General features: G+C 39.5%; 1 protein-coding gene across 11 annotated transcripts in view; it reads left to right on the top strand.

Moving 5' to 3' along the window:
* The window catches only part of bptf (bromodomain PHD finger transcription factor), a 145,525-nt gene that overhangs the window by 93,705 nt on the left and 34,451 nt on the right, over positions 1–17,369 (top strand). For 5 of the 11 annotated variants that reach the window (XM_043715051.1, XM_043715049.1, XM_043715047.1 and 2 more), the window contains 6 exons: positions 637–765; positions 2,669–2,819; positions 5,273–5,396; positions 7,950–8,205; positions 9,143–9,307; positions 14,938–15,089. In XM_043715051.1, the coding sequence (XP_043570986.1) occupies positions 637–765; positions 2,669–2,819; positions 5,273–5,396; positions 7,950–8,205; positions 9,143–9,307; positions 14,938–15,089 (977 nt within the window). The remainder of the gene's footprint in view (positions 1–636; positions 766–2,668; positions 2,820–5,272; positions 5,397–7,949; positions 8,206–9,142; positions 9,308–14,937; positions 15,090–17,369) is intronic. The other 6 variants (XM_043715056.1, XM_043715052.1, XM_043715058.1 and 3 more) reach the window with 3 other exon arrangements.

The following is a 17,369-nucleotide window of genomic DNA, read 5'->3' as shown; positions in this document are numbered from 1 at the left end:
ACTCATTCAACCTGTCTAAATCCAATTGAAGCCCCTTTGCATCCTCCTCTAAGTTCACATTCCCACCCAATTTTGTAACACCTGCACACTTGAAAATATTTGAATTTGCCCTCTGCATCCAAATTATTGATACAGACAGTGAATAGCTGGGGTCGAAGCATGGATTCTTGTCATACCCCATTGCTCACAGCCTGCAAACCTGAGAATGATCCATTCTCTGCATTCTGTCTGTAAAACAGTCTTTAGTGCATGTTAGTGTATAACACCCAATCCTGTGCTCTCTAATTTTGTTAATTCACCTCCTTTGTGGGACTTTATTAAAAAAAACTTCAACATCCAAATATACCACATCAACTGATTTCTTCCTTATCAACTTAGTCACATCCTCAAAAATACTGTCTTGTCAACAGAGTTCCCTTTCATAAATCATTAACTCTGTCCAATCAGACAGCTGTAGTAAACTTTGATATTGTAATAGCCAAGCTAATTACACAAAGGCATTTATGTAAAATATGTATTTTGGATAGGTTCGTTTTGTTTGAATTTGAAGTGGTGATTTTTGCTAGTTTATAATTTGACAGTGTATAGGCATTAACAAAAGTCGAGGATAAACTCACCCTTGTTATAACTTTGCAGAAACTACAGAAACTGATATCACTACTACGGAGATTATCAAGCGAAGAGATGTTGGTCCATATGGAATCCGTTCTGAATACTGCATTCGGAAGATTATCTGTCCTATTGGTGTTCCAGAAACTCCTAAAGGTAAAGTTCATCTCAAAAACATGAACATATCACTGTTTGTTGGTTCTCTAATTTTCCTGCAGAAATCCATTCTGATCTCTTTGAAGTGTGTTTTTCTTAGATCTTTATCTTGCTTTAAGACTTGATATCAATACTAGTATTAAATTCATTTGTCATATTGTCAGTATCTGCAAGATGTTCCTTCACCTTCAGTATGCTAACCAATTCTGGTATGTTAATTATTACTAAATTTAACCTGCAATCTTCTTCCTGACCTCTCCGCCCCTACCCCCACTCCGGCCTATCACCCTCACCTTAACCTCCTTCCACCTATTGCATTTCCAACGCCCCTCCCCCAAGTCCCTCCTCCCTACCTTTTATCTTAGCCTGCTTGGCACACTTTCCTCATTCCTGAAGAAGGGCTCATACCTGAAACGTTGATTCTCCTGCTCCTTGGATGCTGTCTGACCTGCTGCGCTTTTCCAGCAACACGTTTTCAGCTCTAAATTAACATAGCCTGTTTCAAGAAATATATTACTTCAAACACTTTAACTGTTTTGTTTCTTCCAGTTTGTGAAAAGTACAATTCCTGATTGCAGTCACTGCTTCCTGACCTCAATGTTTTTAAGTCTCTCACAATACCCAAGTACTAACTTGAGGTTTTATGTTCCATAAGTCTCTCCATATTGTCTCATTGCTTCAGCGCCCTTTTGAAATCCCTTCTTTCTGCTTCTATTATTGTATATTTTATCAAAATTGCTTTATTTCCTGTCCAGGTTTTCTTGCCCTTTCTAAAGTTTTGACTATTTGGCACCCAGTCATACTGGGCTTGTAGCTGGATCTCTTTAATGCTGCAACAACAAGCATGTCAAGCCAGTTTTCTGCTTCTGTCACAATTTTTCTTTCTTACCCTGTGTACATTTCTGTAGAGAGCAGCTATTTTCTAAGTGTCTCCTTCCTATAAATGAATTTTTTAGATACGATTAAATTAGATACTTTACGACACAGGCCTCTCAGCCCAACAGTTCCACACTGACCCTCAGAAGAGTAAGCCACCAGATCCGTTCCCCCTACCCTATATTTACCCCCGACTGATGCACCGAGCACTATGGGCAATTTAGCATGGCCAATTCACCTGACCTGCACATCTTTGTGATTGTGGGAGGAAAATGGAGCACCTGGAGGAAACTCACGCAGACACTGGGAGAATGTACAAATTCCATATAGACAGTCGCCCAAGGTGAGAATTGAACCCGAGTCCCTGACGCTGTGAGGAAGCAGTTCTAACCACTGAGCCATCCCTGCTGCCCTATATTGTTGTTTAATAATTTTGTTTTTTCACATGTTATCATACTGGGTAGATTTTCCTTTGTTTAAATTATTCCCCACTACCCTATTTACTCTCTTGTAAAATGACCAATGTCACCTTCTACAGTGAATTTCTATAAATAATTAGAATTGTGAGGGTCCAGAGCAAACCATTCCTAATGAAGGGATTATGCCTGAAACAGTGATGTTCCTGCTGCTTGGATGCTGCCTGCCCTCCTGTGCTTTTCTAACACCACACTCTCTACTCTGATCTCCAGCATCTACAGTCCTCACCTTTTCCAGAGCAAATCAGTCTAGCATAAGTGCTGGGCTACAAGAATCAAATTTTTGAGTCATAACCTTGTTTTAAATTTTGACCTTGTTGTTATCTCTCCTTATTGGATTCTGGAGGTTTTTAACTGGGCCTCGAGATGAAACTCTGTGCTTTTTCAAATTGTTTACTTTGGGGCTAGGTTAACTTGGCCTAAGGGACAAGTTGTATGCAATAAAAGGTTATATATGTCAGCTAAAAATAATGAATTGTTTTGATTAAATAGACAAAAGTTGTAAGTCGTTTAACTTTTTTTTAATCTTTTGTTTGCTTTCCCATTTGAAGAAACTCCAACACCACAGAGAAAAGGTCTTCGATCTAGTGCATTACGGCCAAAGAAGGTGGAGGCCCCAAAGCAGACTGGTCCTGTAATAATTGAGACCTGGGTTCCAGAGGAAGAACTGGATTTGTGGGAAATTCGCAGTTTTGCAGAGAGGTAGAACCGACCTGGTCCATGTCTATATTTATTCAGTGTACAATAGCAAATCATTTTAGCCTCGAACAAATCTTCAGTAGACTGTATTTATTTTCATTATGCTGCAAACTGATTAAGTTTGATGGTTCTATGATAAATAAGTGCAAGATTAGTGAGCTAAGCAGAGATGTTATTTTTACTTGACTAAGAAACTAGGAGTACGAGTATGCTATTCAGCCAGCTCTGGCATTAAGTATGATCATGGTTACTCTTCCATCTCAGTACCATATTCCCACTTTCTGTCCATATTCCTCTATGACTTGAAAATCTAAAAATATATCAATTGCTCACTTGAATATATGCAGTGACTTGGTATCCACAACCATTTGTGGTAGAGAATTACACTAATTCATTACCCTTTGAGTGAAGAAATATTTTTCCTTATCTAGGTCTTAAATGACTTAGCCTGTAGCCTGCAACTGTGACCCCTTGCTGTAGCTTCCCAATCAAGGAACACATCCTCCCCTCATTAGTTTGTCCAGCCCTGTTAGAATTTTATACATTTCAAATAGATCCGCATTCATTCCTCTAAACTTTGGTTTGACTGCACCTGTGGTCACTAATCTCTCTTCATTGGATTGTCCTACCATTTCTGGTTTCAATCTAATGCATTTCTCCACTGCAATTACTTTAGATTTGCTTGTATGTCTATTTAATTAGTGGATGGTGAATTTATGAAATTTCATATTTGAGACCTGCAAATTGTCTCAAAACTTCTAGACTTAATACATCATGTGCCATCTTAACAGTGCAAAATGTAAAACTGGACCAGGAAGTTTTGAGTGGAAAATTGCGACGCCTATTCAAAGCTATTTGAATTTCATGTATGCTGGTTTCTTGGGAACAAAAAAAGTAAATGTTTGTAGGATATTTTAGAAGTTATCGCTTGTGTGCCAACGAATTTCTAATACCTAGAGATTGACGTTGGTTTGAAACTTTAGATGTGTTTAAAAAAAAAGGTTTGGAAGGTGGAGGGAAAATATTAACGTGCAGAATTTGGAAATACTTGAAATTAACTAATTTGATTTACTTTTAATATCAGTGTCCCTAATATACATTTCAAAGGACATTTTCAGAAGATCTTTAGCATGCCAATCTAACTTTTTAAAATGCATCAGACTAACAGGTCTCTTAAGTAATATGGTCTTGAATTGCCAGGCACACTCTGACTCGAGTAAAAGGTAGAATTAACAATTCCGTGAAGATTTTTTGGATATATTTTCATTTACGTTGCTCGATTTGAATCATTGTGGTTTTTGGGAAAATAATTAATCTGTTAGCTTTTATTATGGTTGTAAACAAATGGTACAAATAATGGAAATGGAAAACTGTGCATATCTTCTATCCTTGAGAATAAGGGATCACAGATTTCGGAGATGGATGAGGCATTTGTTCTCAAAGAAGTTTGTGGAATCTGTGGAATTCTTGACCATAGAGGGCAGTTCCCTACATATTTTTCCGTTCAAAATAACAACCTAATTACTATGAATGTCTAGACAATGATGAATGAAGTGCATCCCTGACTCTTAACTACTCGTGTGATCAATGGACTTGAAGCCATTCTCAATTTGTTTTGGGAAACTGGGTAGCAAAGTGAGCACAGGGCTTAAGTCCAGGCTGATAGACTTGCCCCTCTGTTTTCTGGTTGTAAAGGTTTCCAGTGAACTGAGTTTGGACAAAATTAATCCACTTTCTATTCGTCCAAATTCCATACATATTGGTGGTGGCACTCTGACTGTGGGATCTCTGATTGATCTTTAGTTCATATTTGGCTTGTTATACTTGATTTGGAAGTTGTTAATGATGATTGAAACACAAGATGAGTGTTTGAATTAGGAAAAGCTCTATTTAGCAGTGCCAGTTTTGCTCAATTACATTTTTAAAAAAATGTCACTGCTTCAGTTTGACTGGATTCAGACTCCTGAGCAGAAGGGAACATTAATCTGATGAATCCTGCCCACAAGGTTGGTGAATTGAGTGATGGCACAATTATGTGGTGAAAAGCTCATCTCTGGCTGAAATGGCACCAATGTTGTGAACTTTTTCATGCAGTCTCAAATGCTTGCCAATGAAAAGGATGGAGTCTGTGTCGAGAGTATGGAGTTTTGGTCATCATAAAACAATAATTAAAATATTGGCAATTTGAGGGCTCTGAGAAGCTGCTATGAAAGAGGAGTTTGAGGCCTGAGGCAGACCATCCATGATTTTATTGAGTGGCAGGATAAGTTTCAGGGCTGAATGCTAATCCTGCACCTATTTCTTTTGATCTTGCACCCAGGACCTCCCAATATTTAGCTGGAGGGATTTTCCATGCATCAATTAGTAAAATGTAAAAACATAGCATTTAGCTGATTTTTTGCATAAAGTCACCACTCTTAAACAATGATTTGGTCATGTATTTCCTTGTTTTTCAGGGTGGAAAAGGAGAAGGCACAAGCTGCTGAGCAGCAAGCAAAGGTTAGTGAGCAGAAGAAATCCGAAGAGTTCAAGGCCCAACTGGAGGCCCAGCTTAAGCAGCAGCGATTGGCTGCTCAACAGGTGGGAAGGCATGAAGTTTCCTCATCCCACCTGTGTAAACTGCATTGAATTTAATTTTTATTCTTAAAAGAATTCATTCTTTTTACATTGTAGGGTCATGAAGGAAAGAGTTATTACTATGATGTATTAACATGTTTATTTTGTAAACTATTTTGAGCTCTTTAACACTGAGAGTGTAGTATTAGTACACTTGTATCCTTTGACTTGGAATGGCATATGAAGTGCTACCAAATGACTCTTGGTAGTCACATACCTCCTGTCAAGGGTTGTCGGGAGCAAAATGTCCTGTGTGATGCAGCTGTAGAAAACCTGATCACCAATTTTGTGATCCAGGTGCAATTCCAGCCTCGTGTTTGCACATTCTCCCCATGTCTGCGTGGGTTTTCTCCCACAGTCAAAGATGTGCAAGTCAGATGAATTAGCCATGGGAAATGCAGGGTTACAGGGATAGGGATGGGGGTGGGTCTGGATGGGATGCTCTTCAGGTATTGGTATGGACTTGAGGGAGGAAATTGCCTGATTCAACATTGTAGGGATTCTATTCTATGAAATCTTCTGTCCAAAAGATCTCGTCAGTGTCACGTTAGTAGACTACCAATGCTCTTGGACACTTAGTGCTATTTTGTGGAAGATCATTCCATTTAGAGTGTTGTGTGGCCACCTGGAAAAGCGTTAAACTATGGCAGCAAATATTACTTTGGCTTAGTGTTCTCAAGCTAAAGTTAGTTTCATTCTATCAGAAATTTTAAAAATGATTATTGGAAGTATTCTGCTCTCTCCCCACCCCCACCCCCCAGCCCACATATCACGAATTTGATGATTAATCAAATGGTTTGTTTAGCTTTTCCCTGTATAAGTAATGATATTGAAATATTATTTCCTCTGTAGTCATAGAGATGTCCAGCATGGAAACAGACCCTTCGGTCCAACCCGTCCCAACCCAATCTTGTCCCACCTGCCAGTACCTGGCCCATATCCTTCCAAACCCTTCCTGTTCATATACCCATCTAAATGCCTCTTAAATGTTGCAATTGTACCAGCCTCCACCACTTCCTTTGGCAGCTCATTCCATACGTACCACCCTCTGTGTGAAAAAGTTGCCCTTTAGGTCTCTTTTATATCATTCCCCTCTCACCCTGAACCTATGCCCTCTAGTTCTGTATTCACCGACCCCAGGGAAGAGACTTTGTGTATTTACCCTAAACACGCCCCTCATAATTTTGTAAACCTCTATAAGATCACCCCATAGCCTCCGACGCTTCAAGGAAAACCACCCCAGCCTGTTCAGCCTCTCTCTATAGCTCAAATCCTCCAACCCTGACAACATCCTTTTAAATTTTTTCTGAACCCTTTCCAGTTTTACAACATCTTTCCGAGAGAACGAGACCAGAATTGCGCACAGTATTCCAACAGTGGCCTAACCAATGTCCTGTACAGCTGCAACATGACTTCCCAACTCCTGTACTCAATACTGTGACTAATAAAAGAAAGCATACCAAGCGCCGCCTTCACTATCCCATCTACCTATGACTCCACTTTCAAGGAGCTATGAACCTGCACTCCAAGGTCTCTTTGTTCAGCAACACTCCCTACGACCTTGCCATTAAGTGTATAAGTCCTGCTAAGATTTACTTTCCCAAAATGCTGCACCTCCCATTTATCTGAATTAAACTTCATCTGCTACTCCTCAGCCCATTGGCCCATCTGGTCAAGATCCTGTTGTATCTGAGGTAACTTTCTTTGCTGTCCACTACACCTCCAATTTTGGTGTCATCTGCAAACTTACTAACTGTACCTCTTATGCTCGCATCCAAATCATTTATGTAAATGACAAAAAGTAGAGGACTCGGCACTGATCCTTGTGGTACTCCACTGGTCACAGGCCTCCAGTCTGAAAAACAACCCTCCATCACCACCCTCTGTCTTCTACCTTTGAGTCAGTTCTGTATCCAATTGGCTAGTTCTCCCTGTATTCCATGAGATCTAACCTTGCTAACCAGTCTCCCATGGGGAACCTTGTTGAACGCCTTACTGAAACTAAAGAAATTCCAATCCTAGCATGGTTAAAAATTCCTCAACACCAGGTTTTGTTGGAAGCACTAGCTTTCTGACTGTTGCTCTTTCATCAGGTAGCCCCCTGATGAAGGAGCAGCGCTCTGAAAACAAGTGCTTCTAAATAAACCTTTTGGACTATAACCTGTTGTTGAGAGATTTTTAACTTTGACCACCCCAGTCCAACCCCGGCGCATCCATTATTATGTTCATGTGTAGTAATCTGAAAATGAGCACAATTGTTTGGCCATAAGTGGTAAGACCTTACCTGTTAATGTATTACCGTGCTTATGTGTGAACAGTACGGATTAATTTACACAAATATGGGCTGAGAGAAGAGTCTATGAGAACATTGGAATATCTCATCTGTGAATCTTTGCTGAGACTACAACCAAAGACAGGAATATTGTCCATGCATTGTCTTTGATTTTTATCTTGTGAAAATATATGCATTGGTGCTGTGTGGGCAAACCTTTAATAAATTTTATTCTGCCTTAACAGAAACGTCTTGAGCAGCAGAAGTTATCTTCCACTCCAAGTTCCTCCTCTTCTGTATCTACAACCAACAGCACTACTACCACTGTTGCCACCTCCCAGAAGTTAGTGGTAGGTTCCTTGACAGGACAGGTTTCCCCAGGAACAAAGGTGGTATTTACAACCACAAAAGTGGGTTCACCAACTACAGTAACATTCCAGCCTAACAAGAATTTTCAACAGAGTTTTGCTACCTGGATCAAGCAGGGCCAGAGTGGGTCAGGTATGTATCTCTGTGGATACAGCCAGTGCATTAATATTTGAGAGAGAAGTAATAAATAAGTCTGATCATGTGTGATTGCATGCACAGTGTTCTTCACCTCAGCAGTGACATTAAGCAGAGACCTCCCTAAAGATGGGAAGAAAATCAGAACTTTGTTTCTGTGTAAAATATTTTTATCTTCTTCATCCCAGTGATTTCATTGGGAGCACAGGCTAGAGTTAAACTCTTAAGGCTTTAATTTTTACGTTTTGATTTTGCTTTATTGTTGAATTAGGATGCGTCACTAATCCAACATTGCCTGCCTTAATAGGTGTAGCTTTTTGTCAAATGTCCTATTGTCACTGAATAAATTACCATGTCTTTAATCTCCTGTTGTCATGATGCAATGTATTACTGAGGAACACAAACTCCATTTAACTCAATTAACCTGGCATGATGTTGAGAGCCATTAAATTTATCACAGGGTTGAAGAGAAACGTTGGACAGATATCTTACTCTCTCTTAAAAGTGTATCCTTTTGTCAGTCAGGGGAACTATTGCATATATGATTAATGTATTTGTCTTATAACTTGAAAATAAATAAATCTTGAAAATATTTTAATTTTCTTAAAAGGTACCTTCTTGAAAGGTTACTTATTTTATTTTTTCTATTGCTTGGTCTGTATATTAAAATAGCTAATGAACCAAAACATTCCTTTTGTCCACTCGTGTAAAGTTATTCTCATGTGTAAACACTTTTTTTTTAATAGTAAATAAGTTACCTTTTGTTTAGTCTTAATTTAATTACACTTTGAATTAATATTTGCTGAGTTTTGATTTGGTAATGTGAAAGCTGAGCAACTCACTTGTTGCTCATTGTTCAAATATAAGTCTCAGATGTCAACGAAATAGTAAAAGTCCTAACTGTTGTTTATATCTCTCATCCATTTCCTTCTAGTTACCAGCACAGTTTCTACCACAGGTACAACCATTGCCACCACGGGTCAAACTTTCCAGATAACAGGCAGTCCAGTAACCATGACTGGCAAGGTGATAACTGCTAAGCTTCCACTCTCTGCAAACAGCAAAATCCTGACTGTCAACGTACCAACCACTCAAGGAGGTAGAATGGAGAATATTATTTCATAGTGCATATTTTAAATCACAGGACTCTTAATATATATTGTCATCTGCTGGAATATAACTAAAGCTCCAAATATTTTTAACATGTCAGTAAATTTATATTCGCTTTTGTGTTTTCCATTTTTCTCTTTGTTTTCTAAAATTTATTTATAAAGCTTTAAATCAATGGAGAAAATTACTGCTGGCACCTTTTATGACTTAAGGAAGCAACAATGGGCGGGTTGGGATGGTGTGATCTGTAGTGACAACTGTGGTTAACTTCATTTATCAAGATTTGCAGTCCCACTTGGACAGGAGAAGGAAGATGAACCTTCAGTTGAAATTCACTAGGTATATTTTAAACTGGATTTTCAAGTCTTCAGTGTAGTGTTTCAATGCATCTTGCAGCTCTTGATAGAAAATCTACCATTTTGAAGGAATGCACACAAGAAATCATAACCTGGCCTGCTAATGTGACCTCATTGGTATCAATTTGAAAGTGTTTCAAACTTAATGTTTATATTCACATGGTATATTTAGATATAAATTCCAAGAGCTTGCAACATGCTCCTAAATATAACACATTTACTGAAAAATGTTTGTGTTGTAGCAAGTGATGACGAATTAAACTTTCAGTTGGGATGGTCAAAAGCATTGTGACTGACTATTTGGAATCTTAGAAAAGGGAAGAGCAAGTGGCAGATTCAGATTACTGGCATGTGAGCAGAACTCTGCTTGAGTATTTTGTTTGCATGTACAGTGCTCCTCGCCTTGTAAGTAAGAAAGGCATAGCTCTCATTCATGCTGGTATAAACCCAGCTCCATTTTTATGTGCAAACTGGTTTCTGAAGAGTAGTGTACCTTTTCAAAAGGCAAAAAAAAGTGGATTGGTACACTATAAGGCACTTCTGTCAGTATCGAATGTCAATGTTGGATTGTTCTCATGGAAGCTGAAACCTTGCTTGAGAAATTTGTCATTTTCCCCACCACAATTCGAGAGATGCTCCATGAAATGAATGAATTGGAGAAGAACTGATTCCTTTCATGAGCAGCCCAGTAAGTGGTGCTTGTGCCTCATGCATTTACTATCATAAAGTGACGTGTTCGAGAAACTCAGCAGGTTTGACCTCATTTGTGAATAGAGATACAGAGTCAATGTTTTGAATACAAGAACATAACATCAGGAGTAGGTCATTCAGCCCCTTCACCCTGTTCCACCATTCAATAAGATCACAACTGATATGTGGCCTAATTCCTTATATCTGTCTTTTGCTCATATCCTTTAAGACCTTTTCTTAGCAAAAGTTTATGTTTCTCAGATTTAAAATTAACAATTGATCGAGCATCCACTGCCATTTGCAAAAGTGAGTTCTAAATCTTTAACATGCTTTGTGTGTAGAATTTTCCTAACTTGTCTCCTGAATAGTCTGTTCTAATTTGTAGACATGCTCATAGTTCTTGATTCCCCAACCAGTTGAAATAGTTTATCTACTCTGACTTTTCCTGTTAATATCTTTAAGCCTTCTTTCACGTCATCTTTTAACCAGCCAAAATCTGGGGAAAAAAAAATAGGTCAAATGTATGTAAACTCACCTCATAAATTAATCCCTGAAGTCCAGATATCATTCTTATGCACAAATGTTGTACTTCCTCCAAGGTTGACACATTTTTCCGAAATGTAATGCCCAGATCTGCTGTCAGCATTACACGTGGGGTATAAACAGGATTTATGTATGGCTACAGCATAACATCAGTATCTAGCTTTCTATGTAAAAGGGCTAGCATTCCATTAGCTGCCTTGATTATTTTCCGCACATGTTCTTGGCATTTAAAGATTTGTGCACCTGAACCCCAAGTCTCTTTGGATATCCACTGTATTTAACTTTATACCATCTAGAAAGTATCCTGATTTATACTTGATCTAAAATGGATAACCTCACATTTGCTCACATTGAAATCCATCTGCCCCAGTTTCACCTATTCACCATCAGCAAGTTTGCGTATATGACTTTATATACCATTATCCAAGTCATTAATAAGTATTGTGAATAATTGAAGCCCCGACACAGATCTTTGTAGGATCCCCACTAGTCTCATCCTGCCAATTTGAGTACCTTCTCATTATCCCTATTTTCTATCACCTGCCATTTAATCAATTTCCAGCCATGTCAATAATACACACAAAGTTCCATGGGCTTCTATCTTCGTTAAGTCTTTTGTATGGCACTTAAATGTTTTCAGAAAGTCCACATGAACAGCCTCCATAGACATTCTCCATCCACTATGATAGTCACCTCTTCAAAAACTTAAATTAGGTTTGTCAAGCATGACCTACCTGTCATAGGAAAAGCTACTTCCTTGAAAATTGTTGGTGTTCAGTTATCCCATTGTTGATTACAAACTCTGCATCAACTTCCCCAGCGTAGATATTAGGTTAAGTGATCTTAGTGGGACAGATGATGAGGGTTTTCAGAGTAAAAATTAAGGAAGTGCAAATCCATGCACTTTTATTTTTGCTAACATTTGCTTTGAGAAACCTTAATTGAATGCATTCCTAAAATCCAAACAAGTTACATTCATAAATATTGAATCCTCAGACAATTCATCTTCATATCCTGTTTTTCCCTTTGATTTGTTGAAATGCTTTGTCAGTGTTTTCTTATGACTGATTCTAGTTCGTAAGATATAGGAGCAGAATTAGGCCATTTGGCCCATCAACTCTGCTCCACCACTTGATCACGGCTGATATGCTCCTCACCTCCATTTTCCTGCCTTCTCCATATCCCTTCAACCCATTACCAATTAAAACTCTGTCTAACTCCTCCTCAAATTTACTCGCTGTCCTAGCATCCACCACACTTTGGGGTAGCAAACTCCACAGATTCACAACACTTCTAAGGAGAAACTACTTCTCCCACTTTGCTTTAAATTTGCTACCCCTTATCCTAAGACTATGATCACTTGTCCTACAATGTCTCACAAGAGGAAGCATCCACTCCAAGTCTATTTTATCAACACCTTTTATCATCTTGACTACCTCAGTTCGATCTCCCCTCATTCTCCTAAATTTCAGAGTGCATAGGGCTAACTATTCAGCCTGTCTCCATATGACAAACCCCTCATTTCTCGATCATTCCAGTAAGCCACCTCTCAACTGCATTTTAGTAATGGATGTCAGTTGGTTTGCTGAGCTGGAAGGTTCGTTTTCAGACGTTTCATCATCATACTAGGTAACATCTTCAGTGAGCCTCCGGTGAAATTCTGGTGTTATGTCCTGCTTTCTATTTGTATTTAGGTTTCGTTGGGTTCGTGATGTTATTTCCCATTCTATTTCTCAGAACATGGTGGATGGGGTCTGTGTGTGTGTGTGTGTGTGTGTGTGTGTGTGTGGAGATCGCTTTCTATTTGTATTTAGGTTTCGTTGGGTTCGTGATGTTATTTCCCATTCTATTTCTCAGAACATGGTGGATGGGGTCCAAGTCTGTGTGTGTGTGTGTGTGTGTGTGTGTGTTGGTAGAGATCTGGTTGGAATGCCATGCTTCTATGGATTACCCAAAACTCTCAAACCAGGAACCCCCCTCAGACCCATAGTCTCACTATCTAGACCACCAATATACAGTTTAGCCAAGGAACTACACCAAAGACTAAATCACTTAGTAGAAGACTCACGCCACTCCATTCACTCCTCCCAAGAATTCCTGAATACCATCAAAGACACCAAGATAGAAGAGGATGAAATAATGGTCTCCTTTGACTTAACAGTCCTGTTCACATCACCTTACCAAAGAAACACTAACTATGCTATTAGAAGAACCAAAGACCCATATACCAAACACCACCAACTTCTTCAGCAAGGACAACATTGTCAAGCGAGTGGACCTATGCCTTACCGCCCACTTCACTTTCAATAACAAAACCTACATACAAACCAACGGAACAACCGTGGGTTCTCTGATATCAGGGTACTTATCAGGGGCAATAATGCAGAGACTTGAACGTCAACAGATCTGCCAGTCATCCAACCCAAACTTTGGGTCCGCTATGTGGATAGCACCTTTGTCATTGCTAAACAAATTAGAGGAAACCTTCAACATCTGTAATATCCTTACTGGCATAATATTCACTAATGAGGGAAACAACATCGAACTGCCATTCCTGGATGTCACAGTGCAGCAAACAGCCAATGGGGAACTTCAAACCAGTGTCTGCAGGAAAACAACACATACGGACTGCAGAAGCAATCATCCCAACACCCACAAACGAAGCATTAAACAATATTTCAATGAGCTACCACATGCTGCAGCACAGAGGAACTACAAAAAGCAGAGGAAAATCACTGAAACACCGTGTTCAAAAAGAATGGGTACCCAGTGAATACAGAGCTGGAAATGTGTTGCTGGAAAAGCGCAGCAGGTCAGACAGCATCCAGGGAACGGAACTACAAAAAGCAGAGGAAAATCACTGAAACACCGTGTTCAAAAAGAATGGGTACCCAGTGAATACAGTCCACTGATTTCTCTCAGCAACAAACCCAAACAAGCAGACAAAATGTGCTCCGAAACCCCAGCCACTTTCCCCTACATCAAAGACATCTCTGAAATGACTGCCAGAGTACTCCGACCTCTTGGCATCATGGTAGCCCACAAACATGCCAAAACACTAAAACAGCAGCAAATGAACTTGTAAGACCTTATGCAGACAACAATTAAAACAAATGCCATTTACAAAATACCTTGCAAGAACTGTAACAAACACTACATTGGACAAACAGACAGAAAACTAGCCACCAGGATACATGAACATCAACTAGCCACAAAACGACATGATCTACTTTCACTAGTATCCTTACATACAGATGAGGAAGGACACCACTTTGATTGGGACAACACATCCATCGTTGGACAAGCCAAACAGAGGCATGCACGAGAATTCCTAGAAGCATGGCATTCCAATCGGAACTCTATCAACAAACACTTGGACTTGGACCCCACCTACTACCTTGTGAGAAAAAGAACATGAAATGGCATCACCACCATGGGAAATGGCATCACCAACCCAGAGAAACCTAAACACACATAGAAAGCAGGATATAACACCAGTGCTTCACCAGAGGCGCACTGATGTTACCTAGTATGGTGACGAGACGTCTGAAAACAAATCTTTCAGCTTAGCCAGCAAACTTACATCCAGAACCTGAATCTGAGCTGCAAATCTTGTCAAAACTCGCTAGCGTTCTAGTAATTTCCCATATAGACTTGTCAGATTTTATGGTGGCAGCAATCACTTGCTACCAAGTCCAGTTGTCCACCTAGGAATTTGTGTATCCCAAGTCATGGATTCTCTGGATCCTTTGTGGTTGATAAGCATGATCATAGGCCCATGTCTCCAACCACAAGTTTGGCAGGTGTGTCTGAATGGTGGAAATCGGTCCTTGGCCTTGTCACTGGCGTTCCTTTTCCATACTTCCTCTTGTTGGCAGGTGTTAGCAGTAAGGTTACATCATCCATGAACTTAAGTTTCTGCAATATCTACTTGCCTGAAGTAACCTTTTATATGCTGCTGGTTTATGACCTTGTGCCATTGTTATTTGCAAATTGTCTTTGTTTTTGTTTTCTGCCTTGTTTATTGTAGGTGTAGTTCAGGTGCAGCAGAAAGTTCTGGGAATCATTCCATCAGGCACTACTTCCAGCCAGCAAACCTTTACTTCATTCCAGCCAAGGGCCACTACTGTAACTCTGCGGCAGAATGCACCAGGTACAACAACTACAACTCAGCAGGTACAGGTATTTATTATTTTTATTCACTATACCTTTAGATGATTATAAATGTGCTTTGTTTACAGCTCATTAGTAGTTCACAGTGTGTGTGAATGTTTGTTCCACCTGTTGTAGCTGCTCCTCTTCAAAGATCTGCTTTCAAGGTGTGCCATGATTGTCTGTCTTGGGCCAACCTCATTCATGTACTGCAATTTGACAGCAACCGCTCTGTGACATCTGCCATCACACTTAGGTCAACCCCTCAATCCACTGCCTCTATCTATTAATATGTGTAAGCTTCCCTTGATCAAGACCAAACTGAAAGAACATATACATGCACAGTGCTTGTTTCAACTCAAATTGATGATCGTTATTCACTGTTCATTTCTAAGGGCATTACCCTTACCAATCAGAGTTAACATTTCTGATTTAAACAAGCCTGACAATTAACTATCAATTATCATTACTGATGCATTGTCCATGACAGCATCTTTGCTGGACAGTTAACACTTGCCTCAGCATAAATGTTGATTTTCTGCTTGAATTGATACTTTTGTGAATTGTCCTGATGATCAAAACCTTCAATAAGATGTCTTTTTCCAGCAATTTGTTATTCTGGACCACAGTAAATTTAACAGCAGTAGAAAATTAGGCAATAAATAAAAGAAATGAAACAGTTGTCATCAAACTTATAGTAAACTCCTGAATGGAAAAACAAATGTTTTTACATTCTCTGGATTAATCTTGTCATTCTTTTCAACTCCCATTTGAGAAACAAAGTAATCATTGTACTTCTCACCAATTGATGAAAATTCTAAGTTGAATACCCTCATATAATGTAATATCTGCAAATATTCCTGAAGGTAACAAGTCAGAACACCAGGACTCTTGATATTGGTAATGCTGCCGTAGTCCCAGAGATCATAGGGCTGCACTCTTACTGGAGAGATTGTGGTTCACCCGAGGGTCACCATGCCTCAGGTGAGGGAAAGGGGTCGAGAAAGACATTCCTCCATGGTACCCTCAGGTGTTGTGGGAATTGAACCCTGCTGTTCAGGGGAAGGATGATCTGTGAGGAGAATGCGGAGGTATAGTATTGTGATTTGGAGAGGTTGAGTGAGTTGGCAGATGCGATATAATGTGAATAAATGAGAGGTCATCCCTTTTGGTAGCAAAACAGGGAGACAGATTATTAATTGTTAATTGAGGGAGAGGAATGCTCAGTGAGATCTAGGTGCCCTCATGCACCTGTCGTTAATCGAAGTGTGTAGGTGCAGCAGGCAGTAAAGAAGACAACTGTATGTTGGCCTTCATAACAAGGATTTAAGTACAGGAACAAAGATGTCTCTAGGCAATTCTACAAGGCACTCTGGTGAGGCCACACCTGTAACATTTTGTGCAGTTTTGGTCTCCTTATCTGAGGAAGAATGTTCTTTCTGTAGAGCTGAAATTCTTGATTAGTAGCGATTCAAGGGTTACGGGGAGAGGGCAGGAAAGTAGATGTGAGAATCAGCTATGATGTATGGAGCAGAACAGAAGGATCACTGGATCCGAAACATTAACTCTGCTTTCTCTCCACAGATCTGCCTGACCTGCTGAGTTTTTCCAACAATTTCTGTTTTTGTTTCTGAACTCCAGCATCTGCAGTTCTTTGGTATTTTAGCTCAGAAACATTTCCCAGGTTAGTTGATCTGGCTGTCGGTAACTCCAGAGAATGTTTGGGAAAGATGGAGTTTGTTTTGATCGATAGCTTCTATCTTGGCTTCATTCTTGAATTAATTATTGTTTCCATTTTTCATTTCCTCTTCCAGTTTTCTGCGTTTTAAATCAGCAGTCATTAATTATTTTGGTAGCAAATCCTGAAAACTGACCTCTTTGAGCTGTTTTCTTCATTGGCACTAATGGCTGCGTTATTGAATAGGGCACGTTGCAATGACTCTGCACCTTGATCAGCATCTATCAGCACACCTGTAAAAGAAGATAGGTCGTGTTGATGTACCACTTTCACACTTTGCCTTTCATTTCTGTATAGTAATTTGCCCTCCTTCAATTTGAGGCAATGTGGGATTGTAAAACTGAGGGCAATTTCCACCTTCCTCAGATCCGTTCTTTACTCAGAGATCTATGGCTGTTTTCTTGAGCTTGAAACGGTTAAGAGACTGGCTGGGATCAGAAATAAATTTTTGGATGTCTCCCAGTTACGCATCTGTTAAGGTTGGTTCCTATTGCATATATTGTAATGTCTTTTTGCATGGTCTTTAGGCAGCTTCAGTTTTGTTTGTATCTGCAGTCCATAGAACCTTGTAC

The sequence above is a fragment of the Chiloscyllium plagiosum genome, chromosome 24 (assembly GCF_004010195.1).
Source record: "Chiloscyllium plagiosum isolate BGI_BamShark_2017 chromosome 24, ASM401019v2, whole genome shotgun sequence".
Lineage (NCBI taxonomy): Eukaryota > Metazoa > Chordata > Chondrichthyes > Orectolobiformes > Hemiscylliidae > Chiloscyllium > Chiloscyllium plagiosum.
This window is presented reverse-complemented; position numbering and strand designations above follow the sequence as displayed.